The sequence below is a fragment of the Gigantopelta aegis genome, chromosome 3, assembly GCF_016097555.1.
Source record: "Gigantopelta aegis isolate Gae_Host chromosome 3, Gae_host_genome, whole genome shotgun sequence".
Lineage (NCBI taxonomy): Eukaryota > Metazoa > Mollusca > Gastropoda > Neomphalida > Peltospiridae > Gigantopelta > Gigantopelta aegis.
This window is the reverse complement of record NC_054701.1, coordinates 35410272-35426894: the sequence shown is the minus strand read 5'-3', so window position 1 is coordinate 35426894 and position 16623 is coordinate 35410272. Positions and strand designations below refer to the sequence as shown.

General features: G+C 36.4%; 1 protein-coding gene across 3 annotated transcripts in view; it reads right to left on the bottom strand.

Moving 5' to 3' along the window:
• The window catches only part of LOC121367945 (histidine ammonia-lyase-like), a 47546-nt gene extending 31981 nt beyond the window's left edge, over positions 1–15565 (bottom strand). For 2 of the 3 annotated variants that reach the window (XM_041492412.1, XM_041492411.1), the window contains exons 1-5: positions 15339–15565; positions 10927–11001; positions 4889–4961; positions 4299–4365; positions 1838–1875 (exon numbers count right to left, since the gene is read on the bottom strand). In XM_041492412.1, coding sequence (XP_041348346.1) covers positions 1838–1875; positions 4299–4365; positions 4889–4961; positions 10927–11001; positions 15339–15362 — 277 coding nt within the window. In that variant the 5' untranslated portion in view covers positions 15363–15565. The remainder of the gene's footprint in view (positions 1–1837; positions 1876–4298; positions 4366–4888; positions 4962–10926; positions 11002–15338) is intronic. The other variant, XM_041492413.1, reaches the window with a different exon arrangement.
• Positions 15566–16623: the final 1058 nt, after the last annotated feature.

The following is a 16623-nucleotide window of genomic DNA, read 5'->3' as shown; positions in this document are numbered from 1 at the left end:
TGATGACAATTATACTAAATAAACAGTAACTGTATTTTGCCGTACGACCTCTGAATGTGACCTTCTGTATATGCGTATCTTATGTCCACTGATTGTGAAATAATAAAATCAAGATATGACTCTTACCTTTCTTTTTATTTTTACTCATCCTCATGTATGTTTGCTGATCGCCGCCTCCGCCTCCGCCACGACCCGCCTCCGCCACGACCCGCCCCCGCCGTCCCGCCCGCGCCATTGCGTCGTCCCCCTCCGTGCAGCCGCCCCGACCGTCCCGCCGCGACATCCCATCGGTCTTGCCGCGCGCCGCTTACCGCAGCCGTCCCGCCGCGCCGCCGCGCCGCCGCCCCCGCCGCAAACTTACAAACTATGGAGTCAGATTGCATTTGAAATGTTGGTGCCAAACATTGTACTAAGACGTGATTCATTGACGGAATATATTATACATTTTTATACTACAAGTAATTCCAACTTGGGGGGAAATCATGGGGGAGGTGTGCGTGTGTGTGTGTGTGTGTGAGTGTGTGTGTGTGTGTGTGGTGTGTGTGTGTGTGTGTGTGTGAACAATATATTACTTCTGGTTTTTATATCGAAATAACCTGTTAAAACCCATACACTTATATTGTATCATAGCAGAAACATACATGGACGTACAATGTGGCACACAGGGTCTTTGTTTTGTTTCGTTTTCTCCCCTTCAGAATTGCTTCTGGTTTTTATCACGTTTAGAGTTCAAACGCAAGTGTGCGTATCCGGTTTCAGTCGCACTCTGTAAATCAGTTCTCAAATTCTTTAAGTGGTCAGATATTAGGGACAGAGCATCAAGCAGTAATGAATATCATAAAACACGACCCATTCAGCTTATACAAACGTTGTATATTAGCACCCCCTCCATTACCGACCGTCTTGGAACGTTAACACTGTAATAATATGATCCCATTCAGAATCGGATGTTTCAATTGCATTTTTCTCTCTGTTAGCATAAGTGTATGCCATGTACTGTGATACACAGTGTATTGAGGAGTGGATTAAAAATGCATTACACGGATATACTTAAAGATGTATTGTATCTTCAAAAGTAAGTATATATTATATTAAGAAACAAAAATCATATTTCAAATAAATAAATATGTACGTTAGGGGCACACCGCTCTCCCCCTGCCCTATCCGCCCCCTTCCCTACATCCAACACTGTGTATATATGTATATATATATATTATCGTCATCGAGATGTGTGTGTGTGTGGGGAGGGGAGTAAACAAAATTCAAGTGGGCTCACACCTAGTTTAGATTACCGGGATGCGGATCAACGAAACGATTCACAGCTGACAGATATCACATTTCAATTTGACTGTGGGGCCTTACATCGTATAAGATTAGTTGCTAAAATAATTCTCACAAGTATGTGGATTTTTCCTATGGATATTATTCTAATTTAGGTGAGTACAACATTGGCAAGACTTTCGAACGTTCCAGCATTCAGTTCATTCATAAATGTGTAATACAAATATCAAGGTATCATTTATTAACGTTTCACAACTCTTCATTCTTTCTTTATTTCTTCTCTCGTACACTTGTATTCAATGTTGGGTGCGATGAACGGTCTCTTTCATAAGCTGCTATATAATAACAAAGGGGGTGGGGGATATTAATTAACATACGTCTTTTAAGTAACCATTGTCTTCAAATACACATTTGGACAAACTACTGTATTGAGCATTACATCGGTTCTTAAAAGAAAAACTGGAATGTACAATGTAAGAGTGAGTGCGTTACTGCTTGCGTACTTGCGTTCGTGCGTGTGTTCGTTCGTGCGTGCGTATGTATTTGTAAAGCCTACCTGCTGCATGAGACCTGATGAGATTTTCTTGTAGTTCTCTAAAATAAAAAGTAATAAAATGAAAACATACAGTATTTAGTGATTTAAAGTACCGGGTCTTGTTAAACATACAGTATTTAGTGATTTAAAGTAACGGGTCTTGTTAAACATACAGTATTTAGTGATTTAAAGTACCGGGTCTTGTTAAACATACAGTATTTAGTGATTTAAAGTACCGGGTCTTGTTAAACATACAGTATTTAGTGATTTAAAGTAACTGGTTTTGTTAAACATACAGTATTTAGTGATTTAAAGTACCGGGTCTTGTTAAACATACAGTATTTAGTGATTTAAAGTACCGGGTCTTGTTAAACATACAGTATTTAGTGATTTAAAGTACCGGGTCTTGTTAAATTAATTATTAGTTTATGCCTTTTGCTCCAGCAGTAGAATGCTAAGTATCGATGGGTGGATGAATAGATGAATGGATGGATGGATGGATGAATGGATGGGATTGGGTATTGGTTGGATGGTTGATGGATGGATGGATGGACGGACGGACGGACGGACGGACGGACGGATGGATGGGATTGGATATTGGTTGGTTTGATGGATGGATGGACGGATGGATGGATGGATGGATGGGTGGATGCATGGATGGATACATGGTGGGTGGGTGGATGATGGATGGATGGATGGATGGACGGATGAATGAATGGATAGGTGGATATGTTGGCTATCTGGTATCAAAGAATAAAAGATGAGTGGATGGCAACCAGTGTTGCACGACTTGCATATCAAACTTGTACTTTTGTTGCTTGGTGGACGGAGTGGAATTATGTAGCGGAAAAGGGGTGAAGAGTACCCTCACCCTCTATCGTCTAGATTAATGATATTAACACATTGGCGAATCCAGACAGGGGAGTCACCTGAGTGCCATGATCCCCCTTCGCTCGTTTGAACTGCCATTTTAATTTTTTTTAATTTAAATTCATCATCCACAATATACAGCACGTCTCCAAAACGCGTCTCCTTCGGGGGGGGGGGGGGGGGGGGGGGGGGGGGGGGAGCATAGCTCAGTTGTAAAGCACTCGCCTGATGTGCAGTTGGTCTGGGATCGATCCCCATCGGTGGACCCATTGGGCTATTTCTCATTCCAGCCAGTGCACCACGACTGGTATATCAAAGGCCGTGGTATGTGCTATCCTGTCTGTGAGATGGTGCATATAAAAGATCCTTTGCTACTAATGGAAAAATGTAGCGGGTTTCCTCTCTAAGACTATATGTCAAAATGACCAAATGTTTGACATCCAATAGCCGATGATTAATAAATTAATGTGCTCTAGTGGTGTCGTTAAACAAAACCAACAAACTGAGTGTCTTGGGAGCATGCCCCTGAATGACCCTACAGGTCTCTTTTACCTTCGTCAAACTTAAATTGTCTTTTTTAGAATTCTTTGTGGTCCTCACCACTTCTCTAACCACCACCTTCACCACCACCACCACCACCACCACCGTAACTTACAAAATGCTGGATGCCCTCATGCAATAACACGTTTTAATAAATGGTACTTTGTTCTGAATTTTATTACTCTTTTTTTTCATATTTATAACTTTAAAACTGGTTAAGGATTAAAAATAACATTTTCAATCATCCATGAAAAATTGATTTTAATTTTTTTTTTAATTTCGTTAAATGGATTTTTTCACATTGGCCTAGTTATAGGTCCTCGGGTAGTCGTTACCTCGGGCCAATATAGCCACCGGAAGGCCGTTACAACTACCCTCGGACCTATAACAAGGCCAATATGAAAAAAACAGAACATACATTTAATAACATAATAAAATCGACGTTATTCAATTTTTCTACACCCAGCTCCATACTGTATATGACGTTGATATGAGGCCCCGTATCTGTTTTAATACATTTACATCCCCACCCCGCATCGAGCTAGTATTGTATTGAAAAACAATTATGATAAAACAATAAAGATAGATAGATATTTATGGAAATAATATGCTAGTATTTTATTTTAACATAAATATGACTATATAAGTAGATTGAATAAACAGTTTTACGGTTTCGTTAATGGGTTTCCGAATTCAATGGAAGAAATCAAATGGACTTTAATGGAGAGAATGGAAAGTGAGCAGTAGTAGCAGACAGCCCAGATAGCTGGGATGTGTGCCCCGGACAGCGTGCTTGAACCTTAATTCGAGTACTTAAAAGCACGAAAATAAGTAAACGAAAGAAAGAAAGTACTCGTATATAAGCGGTAAAATAGTGAACTTTAATAAATAAATAAATAAATAAATAAAATAATAATAAATATAATAATAATAATAATAAGAAGAAGAAGAAGAAGAAGAAGAAGAAGAAGAAGAAGAAGAAGAAGAAGAAGAAGAAGAAGAAGAAGAAGAAGAACAACAATTTTAATAATAATAACAATAATAATAATAATTTTTTAGAAATTGTACTTACATTAATTTCTCTTTTGGAATTGTCGTATTAGCAAATTTGCCGAAACCTGTTGTGATTCCATAAACAACTGAAAAATATTATGTTTTGTATTAATTTTGTAAATACTGGTATACTGGACAAACAAAGTGTTCGTTTTAGGTTCAGAATGCGAAGAAGAAAAAATTGTTTACGTATTATACATAAATGAAAATCGCTATCAGCCAGTATTAAAAAAGGAAGACATATTTCTAACAAACAAAGAACTGGTCGTTGTTGATTTAATGTATGTGTGTATGTATGTATGTATGTATGTATGTATGTCTGTGTGTGTGTGTGTGTGTGTGTGTGTGTGTGTGTGTGTGTGTGTGTGTGTGTGTGTGTGTGTGTGTGTGTGTGTGTGTGTGTTTTTTTTTTTTTTTGTTTTTTTTCTGTTTTTTCTTTTTTGGTCTGTTTGGGGGTTTGTATGGTGTTGGGTTGTTGTTGTTTTTTTGTGGTTTTTATTGTGTTGGTTTGTTTGTTTGACGTCCCTATATGTGCCAGAAATCCGTTTTTACTTTTAGAAAATAATGATGTTATGGACGTATTCTCTATTTTATATTTTAATAAGATACCTTCATTCTTTTCCAACACTGCATCAACAACATGTCTCGCTTTGTTGACCTTCTCTTCTGATTCAGGACTCAACTGTTGAATAAGAAGTTTATTTTGTTTAACGACACCACTGGAGCACATTGATTACCGGCTATTGGATAGTGTGCTAGCAATGATGCTTTTAAATGAGTGGAATTGACTGTACTTTATTTTTTATCAAAACTTAAATCTCAAGCATTCAAGATGTAAAGTGGCCAGGCCAGAAAGCCCAGAGACACTTCATTTGTTGCATGCCCCACCCCATCTATGTAAGAATGTCAATCCTACAAATGCAATACTATGGTACAATGTGAATGACTTATATATAGTATTTTGCACTGACTGGGGTTTTTTCTTTCATAATTATACCTGTTGTGCAAATGACTTATGCATTTTGTTTTTTTTGACACCAAATCATCATCTGCCACTTTCGCTAACAGTTACGTGAAGTATTATTGCATTTAGTAGTAAAGATATGACCTGAGTTCTAAAAATCCAAAGGTACAGGTTGTATGTTGTCCCACTTCACACACCAAAAAAAGGGTACACTGTGTGCATCTGTTTCATTGTTTAACATTCAAATTTTAAAAATCTTTTGACTTTTGTGAAAGATGTCACTGCGCAAGTCAGTTCCACTTTTAATTCACTATATTATATATAGCCTTATTTTTATGCGATATGTTTCATCTAAGTATTTCTGAGACATCATTAAGTTAACTGTGCACTGCCAGGTTTATTTAATGTTTTAATATAGAAACCTATACAAATCAGTTCCTACAGCATACCATTTGCTACCCTTCTAAAAGTATGGTTTATTTCGATTTTTAAACCGTCCAATGTATTTTAGTTTTACATTACATCTGATTTGCACAAATCTTCTGAAACATTCGGGCTGAGCAGTTAAATCTTATTTTTCAGCTCTTAATTTATTCTGGTCATGACGTTTTGACCTTTCACCTATATTGCCATGACCTATGATTCAGATGAGGTCTTTTAACAAGTATGCATATATGTCAACTGCTTTGACATCCTGATATACATGAAGGAATGCTTTCATTTTATTGGAGACAATTGAAAAAGGTGACTTAAGATAATATCACCATGATGCAACTTCATGTTAGCCTTTTTACAATGTCCTGCTTGTATACAGAGAATATCTGGTTACTGTCTTAACATACTGACTTTATCCTGCGACAGTTAGAACGGCGAATGTCATGAGGCACTGCATCACGACATTTGTCATTCGCCCGAGCAGGATAAAACAGATATCTTAAGACAGTAATCAGTTATTTTATGTATCCTGCAATCGAACATAATACAAAAAAGCAATCAAAAGGTGTATTTTAAAATAAAAATTATTTTAAAAACCCAAATCATCAAGTGGAAATAAAAGAATAAATAACTTTGAAGAATACAACATTCCTTTGCTGATCATAACTAATGTAACAGTCCCCAAAAGCTATATTTTTGGTCAGATTTAAATAATGATTGCAGAACACACACATACGCCCGCGCGCACGCATGTAAGTGAATTTAATTATATTCATATAAGTATTTATAGGTTAAAAATATGAATATAAGCTTTGAAACCACTGTTCTGTGTGCCTTTGATTTTAAGAATTTCATTGAAAATGTTTCCATATGGCGACCATCTTTAAATCCAATATGGCAGACATATGATCTACTTATTATTTGTACCACTATATTCACAGGTACATGAAATATGGGTATAGGCTTTCCAATCATGGTTCCATCTTACTTAAGTTTTAAAATATTAATTAAAAAGTGTTATATATGACGGCCATCTATAAATTTAATATGGCGGACATTTGACCTACTTTTAAAGTCTGAACCAAAATGTTAACAACTACCAAAAATTGCTCTCCTACCTTTAGTTTTCGTTAGATTTTACTCACATTTTGTCCAGACAGAAATCTAGGAAAAACGATTGCAATGACACAGATTCCACATACTGGATGATAACCATGTCACCAATATCGACTTCGCTGAGACCGCATAGGGCAAAAAGCATGTAATTTTGTGCCGGCTGCCATTTTGACTTTTTATGGAATATTCTCCAAGAGGGGTGAAAGGATATGACTTAATCTAACAACATCATAACATGTTATGATATAAAAGCAAACGTGATGACGTCATATTAATTTTTAAAATTATTTTTTGTTTGTTTAAATATACCACTAAAGATCATTGATTTTATATTAATTATGTCACGTACTTTGGAGACTTTCACCCCTCTTGAAGAATATTCCATAAAAAAGCAAAATGGCAGACGGCTGAAAACTGCATGTATTTTGCCCTATGCTATCTCAGCAAAGTCGATACTGGCGACATCGTGACAGTCTCATATTATGTGGAAGCTGTGTCACTGTAATGGTTTTTTCACAACTTGTGTGTGGATAAAATTTGGGGGAAATGTAACGGTAATTAAAGGTAGGAGAATAATTTTTGGTAGTTGTTAACAATTTGGTTCGGACAGTAGATGCACGAGTAAATTTACATATCCTTACAACAAGGGTATAGGCTTTGGAATCATGGTTCTATCTGTCTTAGAATGCGAGATTTTCAATATGAATGAGGCTGATGGCGGCTATTTTGAAATTCAAAATGGCGGCTACCAGAGTGAGATAATTTTTTGTGTCCCATTTTGAAATTGATCCCACCATGTCATAGAACACCTGTGCCAAGTTTCATGTTTTCCTGAAAAAGTGAACGATGCACTAAAATTTTGGGCCTTAGCCGCTGGACTTAGGCCTAGTTTCAGTTACAGTTGTAACTGCCCTATAGTGACTATATTGGCCATCTGCCTTACCTAGGTCCAGTATTGTGGCCGTATGGTCATTTTAACTGCCCTCCAACCTTGTTGGCCAATTAAAAAAAACCCTACCAAAGTATTAAGTAATATTATAAATTATACTACCGCGCGACATTCTTTCAAGAAATGTGTGTTTGGACTGAACGAAAAAGCATTTGCTTTAGACTATGACTCAGTTTGATTACATTTCAGTGCACCTGGGGTTAGCAGACGACAATATTAAAATGCAAAAAAAAAGTTATCAGTAAAAGAAAGAAGCTAATATTTGACTTGTAAAGAAATCAATACAGCACATTCTGGAGAATAAAAAAATAAGAAGACTTGAATCACTTGACACTTGTTGCTTGGTTACTAAATATACAGCTCACGACACGACTGTCGGCACGTAGTTGTAGATAACAGTGACGGAACATGCTCTTATCTTTTCGCCTGTGGCGATGTTAATTGTTTTAGAGGGCTGTGTGCAGCTTGGTTACGTAATACCCCCGCGCGACGGTGGTAGTCCTGCGTCCCAATACACACCCAGACCAGGTGTGGAGGCCATGTGGAGAGTGGTTACGTAATACCTCCGCGCGACCATGGTATCTCTAGCGAACTAGGCGTCGATCAGTCTAGGCTTGTAAGAAAAAATACCGTCTTGGTCGCTGTGGAAATATACACATCATAAGATTCGATCCCGCGGACTGTCTCCGGACCAGTCTGGGATTTTATAATAAATAGATAGGATTTTAGATATATCGGGGAGAAACATTGGAAGTATCCAGGGGAACGGACGTGGTCCAACTGAACGACTTATACTAGTTCAGACCGGACTTGGTAAATATATATTTCTGCTCTGTTGTATAACCTTGATGTGATTGATGTGACTTTAAATATTTTAATACTGTATTATACCAATATTCTTTAGACAGTGTCTCCGGTAATCTGACAAAGTAAATTGTAGGCTTCACTGTTCTAATATTTTTATACGAGTATTTGGTAAGATAAAGCTTAGCCGGTTATCCCAGAGGACCTAGGTAAACTGTAGGTTATTGTCTTTATTGTGATATGTACCAGTATTAATTCTGTATTACAAGGTTACTGAATGAGTATTTAAGGGTTAATTAAAAATTAACCAGTTAGGAATAGAGTTGTAATTCCTTTATTAATTAAGTTCCCCTGGCAGCGTTTCTCAATTATCACACGTGTGTGTGTTGTATCACGGTGAAGTGATTAGAATATTGTGTAAACTAGACACCTAGTGATTAACTAATTAAGTGATTATCTCTGGGTTGTTATTATATTGTTGTTGTTAATTTTACTACTGCGGCAAGTACATTTGTCAGCGTTAGAGTTAATACAGATTCCAAAGTGTATTGTGTTTTGTTGTGTTTTCTAGTGAACTAAACGTGCTACACATATATATTTATATCAGATCTTATCTCTGATTACTCCTAGAGCCGGGCCACTCGGGTAGTAGCCTGCCCGATACAGAGAGATATAATAGATATACAGTTAGGACAGATATTTGGATAATCGTGTTTTATTCAGTTACGGGTATTATAGGATCCCCGTGACAATAACCGATAGTCCGTCCCATCATTCTATTAAAATGGGGGGGGGGGGGGGGGGGGGGGTAAATAATTTCAGTTTGGTTTGACGTAAGAAGAAAAGTAAAAGTGTTTTGGAAATAACAAAGAAATACAATTTGTGTGTGCAATTTACAAACCAGTCGGCTCGGAAATAAATAACTTGTAGTAAATTGCATAGTATGAAACAAAATGCGATCCCTGTGGGACGGACTGTAGATATACATAATAAAACTTAAAGTATTCGTTTGTACACACGAACACATGCACATAATTATTTTGTTTGGTTTGAAATAAATTATCGGCGCTACCATGGTGTAAGATATTGTTTCAATTGCCCTAAAGCTAATTCATAATTGTTAAGAAATAGCAATGTCATCATCACCGTGGCAATAGAAGTTGATTAATAAAAATGAGCGTTTACACACACTGGCCTGGGTATACTATAGTTCTTGGACAGTTTTATTGGCACTTGGCTGGCTGTAATGACCTTCGGAGTTTACTCAGGACAATATAGCTAGCCTTGGGTCAATAACACAGTCAACGGACAAATATATCAAAACTCGCGTGTAATAAAATAACATATTACAATATTTTACTGATGGTTTTCATTCCACCATAATAATAACTGATTATTAATTACAATTATGTTGTTCTTAATAAGTCTTCTTTCTTTTTTTTGGTTATTATATAAAGTGATTAAGCGAAACATCTACCCAAATGCGTTTCCGATTTAAAATTATAATTAGTTGGCAGTTGGCAATTTACTGCTTTCAGTGATGTATTGGCTAAGCCGTATGCTGGTAGATACGTCTCAATAAAAAAGAAAGAAAGAATGAATGAATGAATGAATGAATGAAAGAAGTGTTTATTTACCGACGCACACATTACAATTATGGTTATGTAGCGTCCGACTTATAATTAAGGACAACAGAGAGAGATAATAAGAGAAGAAACCCGCTACCGCCAATCCAAGGGCTATTCCTTTCGATTAATTATCAGCAAGGAATATTTCATATACATTACCCCGCAAACATGATCGTTACATACCACGGCCTTTGTTTCGCAATTTGTGGAGCACTGGCTGGACGGAGAAATAGTCCAATGGTCCCACCTACGGGTATCGATCCTAAACCGGCCGATCAGGCGGGCGCTTTACCACTGAGCTATGTCCCGCCCAAATAAATTATTAATACTACACTGTAGCTGTCAATATATATGTTTGTAAACCACCTCAATGTATCACCGTTTGAGCTGAGAGAAATAAAGTTCTGTTCTACAAGTATGGGGCTGTTTGAATTTGTAATCCGAATAGTGGTACAATACTTTGAGATGTGTAATTAGGTATTGACTTCCGTTTGAGCCTTGTTAATTTCAAGCATAGGCGTTTTAACAATGTTATTGCCACGGCTAGTATTAGTGATTATTATATACAAAAATACATTTTATATATTCATTTTTCTGCCGTTGGCTATGTTTCTGTAAAAAAAAAACATTTTAAAAAAATAATATTTATAATATTGTATATTACTGTATAGTTATGAATATATATATAGATGATTCTATTATCCACTAAAATGCTACTATCTATTAAACTACTCCGAATTATGCTGCCTACCTTGATGAGATATTCTCCCTTTCCAAGTGTCACCAACTTCTCTGTTGTCAGGCTGTTGCCATCCAACAACATGTACTGAAAGTTGCAACAAAATACAAATAGAGAGACATTTTAATCTGGTTAATATCAACAACGTGTTTGTTCATTTATTTGATTAATAATGTGTGTTTGTTTGTTAGTGTGCTTGCTATGTTCACAGCTTAGACAACCTGGATTAACTTTTCATATGAGAAATATTGGCAAAGGACATTATAATTAAAACAAGTAATTGTCTTTCTGAGTAGCAGGATTTTGGTCAGCGGGTAGTCGCTTCGGTTGTAAGATCGTGAAGCAATTGGTATATAAAATGTTGTGGTATGTGATGTCCTGTCTGTTTTTATTTAGAACTTTGTTTCTTACTTGAAACAGTACTAAAGGTGTTTTTGTCTAGAACTTTGTTTCTCGCTTGAAATAGTACTAAAGGTGTTTCCGTCTAGAACATTGTTTCTTGCTTGCAATAGTACTAAAGGTGTTTCCGTCTAGAACATTGTTTCTTGTTTAAAATAGTACTAAAGTTATTTCTGAGCGTATAATCGCCTACGAATTTGACTTGCATTTACAAGCCAAACTGTTCAGCTCATATCTGTAGATGAGTTTACATCAAAACACTATGTACGGTAATGCAGGTCGTTTTTCCCTAAATAAAAAAGGGCAGGACTTAGCCCAGTGGTAAGGCGCTCGGTCTATAATCGAAACTTTATCGGATGGTGCTAATCGATTAAAACCGATGATCGATGGCAAAATTCCAACTGATACACAATAGTACTAAAACCAGGACGCTCTGAATCCCTATCACTCGAAGTCAATTCGCCCTCGACCGTGGCTCGTTTCTTTCTAAATCAGGGTAGATACATTCTAAAGCCGGGTCGTTTCGCCCTGAAGCCCGGTCGTTGCGCCCTAAAACCGGGACGTTTCGTTCTCATTGTATCTTCCACAACAGTTTCGTATAAAGATTCTAAAGACATAAAGACGACTCAAGCAGACACTGGGTACACACAAATGAATATTGTAAACAGGAAATTGTAAGTTTCAGATACAGGTAACATACTGGATCGAATTAGCAAAGACAGTTTTTTTTTATCAGTGTAAAGTATTATAACATTGAGAACAAGCTGTTGTAGCACACGCCTGCCTTGGGACAGGTTCTGACCAATGCTATCTCATCCATCCAAGACAGTAAAAGACAGTTCTATGACTTCAGAACATCAGCCGAGCTCTCAACTAGATCCGTTTTCATTCTATTATGTGCACACCTGCTCACTTATCTATAGTTTTATCTATATTTACTCAAATCAGTTTTCTTTAAAAAATAAAAACTACACATTTACAGTGCTTAAACATCTGCGTTTAAGAAAAACAGTCTTCCTATGGCTATCAGAAGTATCAATGCTAGAGGTCTAGAGCTTTAGTGCGACCAGGTTGGGACCAGAGTGATGTGTTTTATGGATTAAAAAGCCTAACGGGGAATATGCACCTGGTTCCCTGAGTGCCTAAATTTATCACTGGTAATCATTAGTTATATTTATAACACCTCCACCACCACCCTCATATTAATATATTGTAGACTATTTTAGGGACAGTCTGAATTTTCAAAATAACTTCATTACAGAGCATATACAAATATATGTCCCCATCAGCACAATACATTTTTTTATATCTTACCTAAATCTGGGATAGGTTCAGGTAAATGTAATTTCGGTGTATTTAAACACATTTACTAAATTTTGTTTCGATATATTCATGACGGACGGACGGACGTACCAAAATGATGTACGTCTGCCATACACTTTGTGAACTTCGAAAGGTATATATGCATATTGCTTTTATGAGCGTTTTTATTTATAATATGAAACTACGAACCTTTGCGGTTTTTCCTTTTTTCTTTTTTCTTTTGTGACGGACATAATATGCTAATGAGGTCATGTAAGAAAGGCACGTACCCACCCAAAAAAATTATCAAAGTGTGAGAAATGTTATTTATAATATTTGAATTTGTCGTTGTTGATTTAATGTATGTATGTGTACATGTGTGTGTGTGTGTGTGTGTGTGTGTGTGTGTGTGTGTGTGTGTGTGTGTGTGTGTGTGTGTGTGTGTGTGTGTCATTATTTTAGATTTATTGTTAATAATATTGGTTTATTTATTTATTTTAATTTATTTTATTTTTTATTTTATTTTATTTTATTTTATTTTATTTTTTATTTTATTTTATTTTATTTATTTATTTATTTTTTTTTAATTGATTTATGTATTTATTGGTTTGCTGGAATGAGGTCACTGGGGTGTAACAGTGACTTTACAGAGTGATAAAAATACAGCATAATCCTAACAGCAATATTAAAATATATGGGATAAATAAATCCTTCGTAGTAGGTATTAAACTTGTTAGCTTAGTAGGATGTTTTCCGTACATTTCGCCTCTCCCTTCCCCTCCAGTCTTTAGAGTTTACCGTAAAAACAATTCATGTTCTCTATTTATTTTGATGGTACGAAGAAACATATATTTCTACAAAATAAGAATACCAATATAGAACGTGTATGAAAATAGTTTATGTTGTAATTTTAATAAAAGGTTGTGACTGTCTTGGTATAGGAAGGAAGGAAATATTTTATTTAACGACGCACTCAACACATTTTATTTACGGTTATTTACGGCGTCAGACATATGGTTAAGGACCACACAGGTATTGAGAGAGGAAACCCACTGTCGCCACGTCATGGGCTACTCCTTTCGATTAGCAGCAAGGGATCTTTTATATGCACCATCCCATAGAAAAGGATAGTACATACCACGGCCTTTTTTACACCAGTTGTGGAGCACTGGCTGGAACGAGAAATAACCCAATGGGTCCACCGACGGGGATCGATCCTAGACCGACCGTGCATCAAGCGAACGCTTTACCACTGGGCTACGTCCTGCCCCGTCTTGGTATAGATATCGATTGTGGAATTATTTTAAAATAGAAGATTTTGTGATTTTAGTTTATTTCTTTTTAAAATTTAATTTAATTGTTGTTGTTTTTTTTTTTTTTTGTGTGTGTGTGGGGGTCGCTATACTATTTATTTAATTTCGAATATAACTGCGCTAACCTTTTTTCATCTACGATAACGTAAAGACATGTGAACATGACCCACCCCTCAAAGTGACAAGTGATAAAATATGGAATGAATGAATGAATGAATGAATGAATGTTTAACGACACCCCAGCACGAAAAATGCATCGGCTATTGGGTGTCAAAATATTATTAACAGCCTATCGAAACTCATGATTGATAATTTTAAATACATTTATCAGTTTACAAAATTTACTTGACTGGACAAATATCATTCCTCTTTTCTGCTGTAGTGATAAATTGGTCAAAAACATAAAATAATTAAGCTTTGCACGCTTAAACTGAACCCGGAAGAGAAAATCTCGGCAAAGAATTATACGGTAACACGTAACTTTGCGTTTAATTAAATATTGCTTCTATCCGGAAAGTTTTAAAGTACCTCTCCTAAATATTTATTTTAAATCATTAAAGGGACATTCCTCAGCTTGCTGCAATTTTAAAGATGTTATCGACTAACATATACTTTTTAACAACTGTAATTACATATCAAATATATTTTGTCCATAAAATCTTAGCGGCTGTATATTAAACGTGTTTCTGATCGTTCTAATATTTGTACTAGGTTAAATTTCATTTTATTTCCTAAAAAAAAATATTTTTCGTACGTCCGAAATTATTTGAAGATAAAATCCAGTTTGGGCTTCTTACAAATATTAAGACAACCAGAAACACATTGAATGTACATACACTGATATTCTAAATAAGAAAATATGTTTAATATGTTTAATATGTAAGTTTAATCGTAGAAATATTTTATTAGTCGGAAACATCTTACAATGCAGCAAACTCAGTTATGTCCCTTTAAGTGTGCCAACGTCATATTTTGTGATTTGTAATAGTCATTATATTGAAGAACAACACCGATCAAAACAACACATTTTGGTAGCGAATGCAAGAGAACACCGGATGTTTGACTGCCAAGCTGTGCTATCCTAGAATGCATTTTATTTGGCCGGGTCCTCATTGCGTATAGACAAGACACCACGATTTTTGATACAGCAGTCGTGGAGAACCGGTTGGGATGAGAAATAAATGGATCCACAAGTGAGCGTGCTATTATTACACACCTTGGCGTTTTACAATAAGCATTCATGAAATCAAATAATCAAATGAATACTGGGTTTTATCTAATCTTATTAAAATTCGAACATATCGCGTCTATATAAGTATTCCAGAAGATTTTTTGTTTTAATTCTTGGTATAATTAGACTCCAATGGTGTTAAACAAAACAAACTGTTTTCGTATAATTAGAAGACGTACCTGTTTTTCTGGACTTGTTGCCATCTCTCTCTTAAACTGAGGAATTATAGGACCTTATTCTCTGCCAAAGATTGCAATTAATGAAGAAATGTTTTAATATGGCTAGTCTTTATTCCTAGCCTGCTAACCAATCAATTCCGTTTACGTATATGAACCTTACACGGCAACGCTTACTTAAAACCAAGTGATTACATGAGGAAACAGAAAGCAATTTTGATAGCCTTGACACACGCTGGCTGTTTTCGTGCCCTGATTTGGATACACGGTTAGGACCATACCAAGCTTAAACATGCTAGGGGGAGATATAAAAGAATCAAGCACTGCAAATCTCCGTTCATCCCTTAACACTACCCACCTCAGGTGCACATATATGTCGGGAGGGGGGGGTGGGCGTAGCCCAGTGGTAAAGCGTTAGCTTGATGTGCGGTCGGTCTAGGATCAATCCCCCGCCGTTGGGCTATTTCTCGTTCCAGAGTGCTCCACAACTGGTGTAACAAAGGCCGTGGTATGTACTATACTGTCTGTGGGATAGTGCATATGAAATATCCATTGCTGCTAATCGAAAAGAGTAGCCCATGAAGTGGTGACAGCGGGTTTCCTCTCTCAATATCTGTGTTTTCCTTAACCATATGTCTGATGTCATATAACCGTAAATAAAATGTGTTGAGTGCGTTGTTAAATAAAACATTTCTTTCTTTCTGTCTACATAGTCGGACAACTTGTTATTTATCAATTACGACTATCTACTTCCCGGTACTAGTTATAGACCGTGGATCCACTATACCCCCCCCCCCCCCCCGCCCCCCATAGGGATTTTTCAAGATGAGTATATCTTTGAAGCCTATCCATAGACATATTCAAATCAGCTTGTCTGCAGGCAATCTGTTGGTGGGTGTGCCTGTAGGGCATGTTTGAGTGTAGGCACCCTATTTATTTTTAAAAGGGCACATTTCTGATCAAGATAAATTTTCAAAAACATTTGAAGATAATTCTGGACTATATCACTGGGGTTTTTTTTAAAGCAGGGTTACTGGTGAATCTATTCCCCCATCTGACGAAGTATAGTGAGTCACTGAATTTGATATGTCCCGAGTATTACATGCATATCATATGAAAAAACTGCATGGTAATAAGTTAACATTCAAACAGGTTTTGAACAGGTTTAAGACCAAATTATGAATGCTATTCATGTTGAACAACATTTTCATAACAACAAACCACAAAGCAAGATATACTCACCGTCAAAAGTTACGCAGTTCCTGATATATATATAATTCTCTCTGTA